This window comes from Octodon degus, unplaced genomic scaffold, assembly GCF_000260255.1.
Source record: "Octodon degus isolate 3935 unplaced genomic scaffold, OctDeg1.0 scaffold00026, whole genome shotgun sequence".
In the NCBI taxonomy this organism is placed as follows: Eukaryota; Metazoa; Chordata; class Mammalia; order Rodentia; family Octodontidae; genus Octodon; species Octodon degus.
This window is the reverse complement of record NW_004524602.1, coordinates 11,030,371-11,041,662: the sequence shown is the minus strand read 5'-3', so window position 1 is coordinate 11,041,662 and position 11,292 is coordinate 11,030,371. Positions and strand designations below refer to the sequence as shown.

Sequence of the window (11,292 nt, the reverse complement as noted above, 5' to 3'; positions counted from 1 at the left end):
GAAGAAGAAGAAGAAGAAGAGGAGGAGGAGGAGGAGGAGGAGGAGGAGGAGGAGGAGGAAGAGGAGGGAGTGGCACAATGGAACCCAGGTTCCTTCTAATTCATGTCTGGATTAGTAAACTGTCTGTAAAGAGCCAACCAACATCTATTTTAGACTTTGTGGTCTCAAAAAATCAAAATCATAATTGCTTGGTTCTGTTAATATAGCATGAAAGCATCCACAGACATCATATAATAGTATGTCATGTCCCAATAAAACATTTTCCCTGTGCTGGGGACCCAATTGAGGACCTCAAGTAGGCAGAACAAGCGCTCCTCCACTGAGCCACATCTCCAGCTGTTTGCATTTTAGTTTGAGCCTGGGTCTCACAAAGTCATGGAGGCTGACCTTGAGCTCGCGATCCTCCTTCAACGTCTTCCCAGTAGCAGGGACTACAGGCACCAATAAAACATTATCTAAAAACCAGGCTGCAGGTCAGATTTGGCCCAGTGACTGTACAAGTGACCTTGCTCTGTGATTTCCTTTTGCCATTATGTGTTTATTTAATTTAATTTAATTTATTTATTTATTTTGTATTTTTAGGGAAGAGTCTACAGGGTATTCGGGGTCTCATTACTAGATCAGACTTGTAGTGATTCTCCTGTTTATAGCCTCCCTTGCAAGTGCTGGGATTACAGGCGCATGCCACCATACCCTGTCTCAATTGCTGTCTCAGCGTGACCTGAGGGTGAGGCCGGCATAGCAGGCCTGGGGATCGAACCTCCGGCCCCTGTGTCTGCTTGCAGGCACTTTAATCCACTGAGCTATTTGTTCAGCCCCAAATTGGGTCTTTATTACCCAGAGTCAAACACAATCCTCAGTAGATTTGGAAGGCTTCCCTGAGAAGGTGACATGTAAACTGGGAGTAGGATTATGAAGTGGGAGATACTACACTAGCCAAGAGAAGCCCAAAGGCCCTTCTGCTCCACTGCCCTGCTGATTACCCTCCATCTCCTAGGCCAGAAGGTAAGGGATGGGAGAATTCAGCAAAGAAGGTTTCAAGGTAGGGATTAGCCAGGAAGGAACTTTTAGCCAGGCGCAAGTGTGTGTGCCTGAAAGCCCACCCCTCTGGGATACTGAGGCAGAAGGACTGCAAGGTCAATCCTAGCCTGGGCAACTTAGCGACTTGACAAAACTGTGTCTCAAACTAAAAAATGAAAAAGGCCTGTGTGGGGATGGAGCTCAGTGACATCCGAAGCTAGGGGGAAGAGAGGCCTCTGGGACATGCCGTTGTCCAGTGCCTCCCCTGGGACGCTGGCTACACAGGGGCCATTGCCACATGACCCCTGCTGTGGACATCTGTGTGTCGCCTGCAATCCCACGAGATCTAGGATGATGTCTGTGCGTTCAACACTAGCAGATGCCTGGTATGGAGTAAGAATCATTGTGTCAGAAGTAGCCGAGAGAACTGCAGTGAGAGGGGGCTGGTGAGATGGCTCAGTGGTCTAAAGCACCTACTTAGAACAAGCTTAGCAAAGCACAGGGACCGCGGTTCAATCCCCCAGCACCACATGCCAGCCAGCCCCGCCCCCTGGTGGGCTGAGCTGGCGCCACACACACACAAATAAATAAAATTAAAAAAAAAAAAGAACTGGAGTGAGAGAGGGAAGAAAAGACAGCGGCGAAGCAGAGGAGATCCGTGGCTGGCAGGCTTCTCTCAGGGGGACACTCCCACCAGAGCCCTGCAGCGTTCCCCCGAGGCAGAGAGGAAGGACTGTGCCCAAGGACCTTTGGGTATGCACACCGGAGTGGCCTCTCTCTCCCAGCTGTCCGGTGGGCACAGGCTTGCGCTGATCCCACGATGCCTAACCCACCCTGGCTCAGCCGTAAGAGTGGACCCGGAATGTGCGTGCAGAACCCAGGTCACCATGACCCAGGAATGTTCAAACCAGAGTTAGGAAAATGAATTAACTCCCTGCTGGCTGTAAGAGCAAGAGTCCGGATTGCTACAGCCTGGCCCTGTTGTCTGGAGATGCCAGCCTGTGGCCCTGAGCCTGGCACCCAGAGAGAAGCAGGGGGATGCCTTAGGAAGAAACCTCAAGGGGACTCGGAGTGCCTGGACTTCTTTCTCAAAATCTCCAACTATTCTTTCCAGAATGCACCCCATCTCACTATTTCTCACCATCTCAACCCCGACTGGCACACAGCTCTCCTCTGATGAACGAAAGAGTCTCCCGGGGTGCCCTGGTCCCCCACAACCCACTGCTTGCCCACCAGGTCTTCCACAGACATCAGCCCCACTGGGTCCTGGCTTCTCATGCACTTAGGTAAAATGCAAACTTCTTCCTCTGCCTCACAAGCCTCTGTGCGGGCCCCTGCTGCCCGCCTGGCAGAATCCAGCCCCACGGGTCAGCTGTTCATTCCTCTGGCTCGGTAAGCTGTTGGGGTCTTTAGAGCCTTTGCCCACTAATTCTTCATCATTCCTTTCCCAAGTAGTAGGGACTGAACCGAGGACTTTCACACTGAGCTACAGTTTGTTCTTTATTCTTTTTACTTTTGAGACAGAGTCTCACAAAGTCGCTAATATCCTCAGGCTGAATTTGAACTCGCAGTCTTCCCACCCTTTCCTCCCAGGTGCTGGACTTACAGGACTGTGCCAGCCTTCCCAGCTTATTTTTTTAGTACATTTGTAGAATAACCATATCTCTGTTTATAGCTCATCCAGCACTGTCGCCGTCATCATGTTATTTAAATTGTCCACAGCAACTATCATTAGCCACAGTTACACCATTCATGTTTTTGGTCTCATTGCTTGTCTGTCTCCTGGGAGTCCTCACCTGCCCTGTTCGCTGTGCATCCACACAGCAGCAGGCACTCAAGTCATATTTACTGAATGAATGAACGAATGAACAAATGAATGAACGAATGACGTATGAAGTGGGGAAGAACCGGAATTTCACGTCGGGTCCTTGCTGAGTCTCTTATCCTCTTTCCCCCTGGACCACACTGTCGTTCCCACTCCTGCCCACTGCTGACCTCCTCACGGAACTTAGATTTTGTGTGTCTCATGTATACAGTTCAGGCTGGCCTTGAACTCACTGTGTAGCCCAGGCTGGCCTTGAACTCGTGGTGATCCTCCTGCCTCAGCTGCCAGGGTGCTCGGATTGCAGGTGTGCACCACCATGCCCGGCCAGGAATCTGGACCTGACAGCAGGGGCCCTGACTCAGCCTCTGTCTCTGCACCTGAGGAATGCAAGTCCCCTCCTGGCTTGGCCAGTGACAACAGTTGCTCACAACGCAGAGCCAGAGACCACAGAGGGGCGCGCCCCTCTCCTGCTTCTTCATCAAGCATGCAAATCTGGACTGCTTCCTCCTCTGGGCTTCACTGGTTTTCCCCACCTCTCTCAGCCCTGCCCTCCCGAGTTGTTTTACAGCTCTTTGGGGAATTCACACGGTGCCTGAACCTTCACTACCAAAAGCACCGGTTATAAAATTCCAGCCTTGACTCCCTGCTCCGTGGTTAAATATTGATGATACTTAAGAAATAGAGGCACAGGGCGGATGCTCTACAACGATGGTGACTTCAGATCCGGAAGGTCAGGCGGAGCCTGACTGCCACTTGAGCCATGGTTCAAGAGGACAGTGACCCACCATGGTGGAGAAGGCGTAGGCCGGGGCGTGTGCTGAGGGCAGAGCCACTCTACGGGCTCAGCTGCCACGGACTCCGCAGACACTGCGCCTTGGGGTGCAGCTGCACTTTCCTGGAGAGAGGTCAGGAACAAAGACTGGGGGCCTGGGCTCCAGAGAAGACGGGAGGAGAGTGACGGAAATCAGCTCTGCGCAGGACAGCAGCTCGAGGCCCAGCGCGAAGGATCAGGTGAGCACTCTCTCCCTGCCCCCGGACAGTGGCCTGGGCTGGGCAGGGGTCACAGCCGGTAGCTCTGTCTCATGTAGGGATTGTCTGGAGGAGTTAGGGCGGCTGAATGCCATACAGCGTGGTCTGGATGGAACCCTGGAGTGGGGAAAGGACATTAATGGGGAAACTAATGAAACCCAAAGAGGCATAGAGTTTAGTTTAATGGTTAAAGGATGATAAAGTAATGCTCTCTCTAGAAGTAAATTGGCTAAGTACTCAGACAAAGGTACAACCCTCGCTTGTATCTTTTACTTAACAGCTGGGAAGGGCTTGGGTTTGCAGCCATCCTGGCCTTTTGCTTTGTGCTTCATGATAGGTGTTTATTGTAGCATTATTATACGTATTGGACACTTTTTTTGTGGCTCTAGGGACCAAGCCAGGGCCCCATGCATGCTAGGCAAGTCCTAGACGCTGAGCTGTGCATCTTGGTATACCTTTCCAATTAGTTCTATTCATAAGATGCCTAAAATTTGGGATGTTGTCTCAAAAGGTACACAATGTATGCACAAACATGGACAAAATATATATCCTGAAAATCGGATCGGTTGGCTGGGCAGCTCAGTGGTAGAGCACTTGGCTAGAGTGTGTGAGGCCCCGGGTTCGATTCCCAGCAGTGACAAAATGGGGGAAACACACACACACACACACATGTTGTCTGCATGAATGTGGTGCATACACACAAGAAACCCGTACAACACAGAAGCAGACATGAGGCACACCGCGTGGCGGTGCACAGGCGTGCAGGCTGGCGGTGTGCACACCGGACGGGGCCTATGGCCGTGTTACTAATTAATCCAGGCAGGATGGCTCTACTTTCAGAGGGCATTTCTAGAGTGTGTTACTAATTAATCCAGGAGCTGCAACTCAACAGGATGTCCCAGCCTTCTTATTGAGACGACGGTCTCAACAGTCAGTCGGAGCAGGAATATAGACTCCATCTCTTAGGCATCCTATTATATCCACCCACATGGGGAAGTAGGTAGGACGTTACTGGGACCTCGAAAGCTGAGACTACAGGCGCGTGCCACACGCCCAGTCTCAATCGCCATCTCAGTGTGCCCCGGGGGTGGGCCCGCATGGCAGGCCTGGGGATACGGCCTGTCATTTCTGTGCATACATCTTGAATTTTCACAATGGCATGGTCTGCCTCCTCTAGGCTACTTTCTCTATTACGTGTTCTCAGCTGAGGGCTGCTGTGTCATGGGGTGTGTTCCGCTGACTGGAATCACTTGTTGGTTAGGTGGCTGCCCCGCCTCTGCCCCCTGGGTGAGTCCAAGGTTACAGAGGCCCTGACGGGTCTCATCATCCCGCTTTTGCACTATGCCCATCTCTAACAGATGCCAGGCGGCAGCTCCTTCCAGTCTCACCTTTCGTTCTTCGGCTCACCATGAGGTGTCATACGCTCGCCAGCCTTTAGGCTTCTTTGTGACCATCCCACGAGTACTCTAAGTCTTTCATCTGTTGGGGCCTGCGCTTCTTCACGGACTTGCAAGAACTCCCAGATAGTCTGGCTTTCCATCCCACCTTGATTTTAAGCACGATGACCATCTAATCCCAACTGAAAATGTGTTAGTGATTTAGTCAAGAACAGGCAGCCTTATTTTATGCACATTAGTAAAGTTTTCTGGTTTTTCCTGCCATTTTCACTGAATGATCTGCACTTGCGTGGTTTTTCTTAGGACAGCCTACTCCCTTCTGCTAGCCTCAGATTTTCCTCTGACATTGAGAAGGAGGCTTTCCCCCTGGGCACTGTGAGATGTGCGTCCATGCTTACTTTTGTCCATGTAGTGAGCCACTCTTCTCTCCCTGTGCATACGTTTTGAATTTTCACAACGGCATTGTTCTTCTCCACCCTGCCTCGTAGCCAATTCCTTCTGTCACTACTAATCACAGAGCTGCCTTTACTGTGTGTCAAGTTCCCATGTGCACAAAGACTAATTTCTACTCCGATCTTTCCATCTAGGGGTCTTTCATCAGAAGTGCATCTTGTAGGCCGGGTGTGGTGACACACACCCACAATCCCAGGACTGAGGAGGCTGAGGCAGGAGGATCACTGCAAGTTTGAGACCAGTCTGGACTACACAGTGAGCTCAAGGCCAGCCTGAATGGCAGAGCGAGACCTTGTCTCAAAAAGACAAAAACAAAAACATCTTGTGTGCCAGAACTGTATTTGTATAGCTACTGTCTTTACCTACAAGGTTGACTTGACTCATTGCAAATATTTATTTCTCTGCATAACTTAGAATAAGTGAATCAAGGGTCTCAAAAACTCCATGTTGATTGGGATCACAGTGAACGTGGCCGATATGAAGATAACTGACAACTCAGCAACTTTTTGAGATCCTGTCTCAAAATAAAAAGAGCTGAGGCTCTAGCTCATCCTGAAGAAGGCCTTGGGTTAACCCTCCAGCCCAGAAAAACAAAACAAAACCCTAGCTCAAAAGCTAGGGCTTGTTCCTGTTCTCTACTTTCCCCTTTCACCTTGCTGATTTTTTTTTTTTTTTTTTTTTTTTGGTGGAACCGGGGATTGAACTCAGGCCCTTGTGCTTGCCAGGGAAGCATCACCTTGCTGATTTCTTCCTCTTTTTTTTTGGCAGAACCGGAGATTGAACTCAGACCCTTGTGCTTGCCAGGCAAGCGCTTATTCTACTGAGCCATCTCCCCGGCCCCCCTTCTATCTTTTTTTAAAAATAATTTTGAGAAACAAATAGCAATGAGACAGTTTCAAAACTGATTACTAGCAGTTTCAATAATTAATACATTGCATATTGTTGTCTTCGTGGTTGTTCATTGTACAAGATGCAGACATGGTATCCTGTCCACAAACACTATTAGAACAACTCTCTCCATTCACTGAATTAAGAGAAGCTGTATGTCTATCCTAACTATTTTGAATATACAGATACAAAATGGTCATTCATTTGTATCTCCCTTTTTTGTTTAGTTTTGTTAGAGAAGAGTATTCCATTGTCATTTAAATATTGTAGGTACATGAATTCAGCAAAATATTCCAATATAGTCCAGTAGTCCATAACAGTAGTAGGTTTTCCATAAGACTGGCAATTCTTCCTCTGTCTTTACGTCTTCTTTTGTTCTTCCGGGGACCCTGGCAATCCCAGGGGAGGCGCAGATACCCAGGGGCAAAGGCAGCAGGGAGCAGTTGCTGGCTAGGGGCCGAGGGACCAGATCGGAGGACCAGCTGCCAAAACCTGGAGCTGTCCAGTAAATTGCCACTAGCCAGCGACATGTGGCTACAGAGCTGGGAGTCATACTTGGAGTGTGACTAGTAGAAGTTGGGATAGCTCCTAAAGTATCCAATTTACATTCAAGTTCAAAGACTTGGAACCAAAACATGTGAAGCTTCACACACGCTAAAATGATATTTTGGAAATGTTGGCTTCAATGACTTACGTTGTCAAAGCTACCTCACTTTTTTTTTTTTTTTTTTTTAGACAAGGTCTTGCTATGTAGTTCAGGCTGGCCTTGAACTTGAGGTGATCTTCCCGCCTCTGCCTGCGAGTGCTGGGATTACAAGTATGTGCCACCACGCCTGGTTACTGTTTCTTTCTATATGGATACTAGCAATTTTTAGTTAAGTAGTAACGGAAGGACAACGCATAAAATAGGCCCAATTTCAAGGCCATTTGAGGTCTGGCCAACACAACTCAAGTTGCTTTGTTTTGCACTGACACAATCAGATTCAAATGAAGACACTTATCCAAGGAGCAGGATGGGCCTTCTCTGATCACTTGGGCAGCGCTCACCACCCTGCTGCACTTGCCCCTTCTGACTCCCCTCTCTCTTCCCAGCTCTGGGTCTCAGGTGTGCAAATCACCAAAACTGAGCCCGTGATAGGCCCAGCCTTGTCACACACTCATGTAAAAGCCCTCTGGTGGCTCCTCCAGCCTCGAAGCATGGGGTGGGGTGGGTAGAGGTAGGGTGTCCCCTACAAGGGTCCCACAGCCTTGGACTGGTGACTGGCTTCATCCTCTTCACGCCAGATCGGCGCTTCTCCCCCACATATGTGTGGGGCTGAGTTTTGCTAAGGGATTCTAGTCACTCCCACCTCTAGGCACCCCGTCTGCTCCCGTGTTCAGTCTGTTTTGATCCTGAAACCCTGGCAAGCTGGCTTTGGGCATGGAGGGAAGGTCAGCCTGGGCAGCAATGTCCAGTGATGCTCTCTGCTTTGTTTCCAGGGGTCTTTCGGACTCATCCACCCAGGGCACCTAGGCAGCTGGTGCCAGCACCTAGGGGGCCAGCGAAGCAGCTGAGACCAGGGGACCTGAGGATCAGGGTCATGGATCAGAATGAGGAGGCCATTGGAGCCCCAGCTGGCACTGCGGTGCCCCAGGAGCTGCTGGAAGAAATGATTTGGTTTTTCCGCGTAGAAGACGGTAAGTGGCAAGAGACAGGTGGCAAAGGTGGGGTGGCACGGGTGAGGGGAGGATTTGGCTGGAAAGAACAGGATTTGGCTAGAACTCTCTTGTAGTCTGCACCCCTGTCTGCTGGCCCATTCCTGCCAATCAGGCCGGAGCTGCATTGCACCTTCCTGCTGTGGGCTGCGGCCTCTCACTGGGTCGCCCAGTTGTCCGGCTGCATTGAGCAAGCTCCTACTATGTGCTTCTCCATGTAGTCTTATTTCATGTCACCTCTGCACCATGCATGGTTGTCATTTACCTTGTTTACTTTCTGTCCCACCAGACCTGCGCCCCTTGAGGGGGAGGTGTTTGGGTTTTATCCGGTACTGTCACCCTAGCATCAGAAGAGACCCCAAGTGTGCAGCAGGGAGGCCAAGGAGGGCCCTGTTACAAGAGGACACTAATAAAGACTTGGCCTCAGATGTGGGGGAGAACAGGAGTGAAAAGCCCCGGGCTGGAGCCTGCCTTGCGGGGTTCCCCTTCCCATCAGCCACTTTCCCTTTTAGCTGCCCACAGCTCCTGGATCCAGTCGGTCACTCCTCCCTGCCCTCCTCCCCACCTCCTTTCTCTTCCTTGCACTGCACAGGGAGGTCAGACTGCTGACTGCAAAATCCACCTCAGGGCACCCACGGCCCTGCTGTTTCACTGTTATCTGGCCCCAGTGCCACCTCCCTCAAAGCACCTTATATCTCCCCTGAAAAGTTCCCAGAGCTGGAGCTGCTATGCACAGCAGTGTACAGCCACTGCTGGGGCTGGGTCTGAGCCCCAGGCCTGGCTGGCTCGTGGGGGGCAGAGGGGTGCTGGGCCCATCCTTAGCACCCTGCCCTATGTCCCTCCTCAGCATCTGCTTGGAATTACTCCGTCCTTGCACTGACAGTCGTGGTGGTCACCTTCAGCTTGTTCCTCCTGGTCAGGAGCATCCAGGCCAACAGGTGAGGAGCTGGTCTGGGGGTGTGTGGAGGGGAGCGGCCCTGCCTACCCAGAGGGAAATCTAGGGAGGGCACTGCCCTTGGGACAGCAAATGCAGTCTTCTGGCACCTTTGAGAACCCAAAGCTCTTTTTAAAACGGCAACTGGCTCTGGGACAAGCAGGCATGACCCGGAGGAGTGCAGCCATTGAGAAGGTGGCTCTGAAGCTCTCAGGGTGGCACCGGCCTGTAACTCCAGCACTCTGAGAGGCTGAGGCAGGACTATCACAAATTTGAGCCCAGCCTGAACAACTTAGTGAAATGTGTCTCAAAAAATAAGAATGGTTGGGGACATAGCTCAGTGTGAAGGCCCTGGGTTCCACTCCCAGTCCTGGGAGTTAAAAAAAAAAAAGAAAGAAAGAAAGAAAGAAAGAAAAGAAAAGGAAAAGAAAAAGCAGAAGGCAGCTTTGGGGGCTGGTGAGATGGTTCAGTGGTCTAAAGCACCTACTTAGAACAAACTAAGCTTAGCAAAGCACAGGGACCGCGGTTCAATCCCCCAGCACCACGTGCCAGCCAGCCCCGCCCCCTAGTGGACTGAGCTGGCCACACACACACACACACACACACACAAATAAAATTTAAAAAAATAAAACAAATTTTAAAAAAAGAAGAAGGCAGCTTTGCCCCCACCTGTCAGGAAGCCTCGCATCAAGGTGCACTCAGAGGCAAGGTGCTGTCCTTAAAGCAGCAGACACTGGCCTTGTGGCCCATGGCGGCGGAAGGCTGTCACTCAGCCACTGTGGCCAGGAAATCCAGACCACCTTGAAGACAACCAATCTGGAGAGAAGATGGATGGGGGGAGTTTCGGAAAGGAAGAGCAGGCTGAGGAAAGGGATGATGGGGGTCTGTGAAGGGGCGCAGGGGTGGCTGGTGGGGTGGGAGGCTAGAGCGGAGCTGGGAGCAGGCAAGGATTTTCCTGCAGCAGCTGGGGGACAAGGACCTGTACTTAGTCGGATGACAGCCCTAGGGGGCTGTATGGTTGGTCCAAAGAACACAGGCCTTCCGGTGGGGATAAGACTGGGGAAACTGAGGACTTAACCTACAGCCTTTGCGGTGAGCTATACCCCGCATCCTTATTTTAGTTTTCATTTTGAGACAAAGTCTTAATAAATTGCCCAGGACTTGTCCTCCTGCCTCAGCCTCCCAGAATTACAGGCCTACACCACCCAGCCTGATTTCTCCAGGCTCCTTAAACCCCATTTCCATATCTGAGGGCAAAGTGTGACCATAAATGTCGAGTTCACAGGTGGCTGTGAGATCTGTGAAACCTTCCCCGTGTACATGTCAACCGTTGTTCTGTGGCAGGGGCGTGAACTCCCCCACTTCTCACCCTAGCGGCTCCCAGACAGCACAAGACCCCCTCAAACCTTCCAACCCACTGGGGAGAGCCAGACCTCTCCTGCCCCACGGTATCACCAGTGAGCGTTCCTGTTCCCCTAGAAATCGAAAGCTGCAGCCACAAGAAAAGGAAACACCTGAAATCCTACAGCTGAACGAGGCCAAAACCGGAAGCAACAACAGCCTGAACAACCTAAAAGAGACTCTGCTCACAGAAAAGCCAGCCCTGACCATGCTGGGGACTGAATCAAAGGAACGGGATGATCCAGTAGTTCTCCTTCCGATCCCATCGGAAACCTCCAGCTAGCACGGATGCCACGCAAGCCAGGCACCGGGGCTTGCCTCCCCCAGGCAGCCTGCTTTTACCAGCAGACATGGTGAATGAACTGCAATCAAATAAAGCTTCCATTATTTTAAAAAATCTTTTATTTAAATGCTTCTGGAAGTGGGTAATTGCACAGTTTGTTCAAAAGGTGGCACACGCACACACATAAGTGGCCTGAAGCAAAGTGCAAACTCCCTAGCAGCCTAGGGCTCAGGAAGCCTGGCGGGACCCTCAGCACGTGGTTCGGAGGGACTCCCAGTCTCCCTCTGGCCTCAGCTTCTCCCTCAATAGAATTGAGGCTGAAGGCTGGGTGAGAGGTATTTTGAGTCCCAGCTCCTGGAATTGGGCA

The 11,292-nt window shown here is 51.0% G+C and overlaps 1 protein-coding gene across 1 annotated transcript; it reads left to right on the top strand.

The window, feature by feature from the left end:
• The first annotated feature begins 3,437 nt into the window (after positions 1 to 3,437).
• Slc51b (solute carrier family 51 beta subunit) lies at positions 3,438 to 11,031 on the top strand. Its single transcript, XM_023712604.1, has 4 exons — positions 3,438 to 3,856; positions 8,092 to 8,289; positions 9,155 to 9,245; positions 10,721 to 11,031. Exons 2-4 carry the CDS (start codon positions 8,193 to 8,195, stop codon positions 10,923 to 10,925), a joined length of 393 nt encoding a protein of 130 aa, XP_023568372.1. The 5' UTR covers positions 3,438 to 3,856; positions 8,092 to 8,192; the 3' UTR covers positions 10,926 to 11,031.
• The last annotated feature ends 261 nt before the right edge of the window (positions 11,032 to 11,292 follow it).

What these genes read in the sequence shown, in the direction of transcription:
- Slc51b (XM_023712604.1), top strand. Translation starts at nt 8,193, where the DNA reads ATGGATCAGAATGAGGAGGCCATTGGAGCCCCAGCTGGCACTGCGGTG. An exon ending in GTTTTTCCGCGTAGAAGACG is followed by an intron (nt 8,290 to 9,154) that starts GTAAGTGGCAAG and finishes GTCCCTCCTCAG; the next exon opens with CATCTGCTTGGAATTACTCC. An exon ending in AGGAGCATCCAGGCCAACAG is followed by an intron (nt 9,246 to 10,720) that starts GTGAGGAGCTGG and finishes CTGTTCCCCTAG; the next exon opens with AAATCGAAAGCTGCAGCCAC.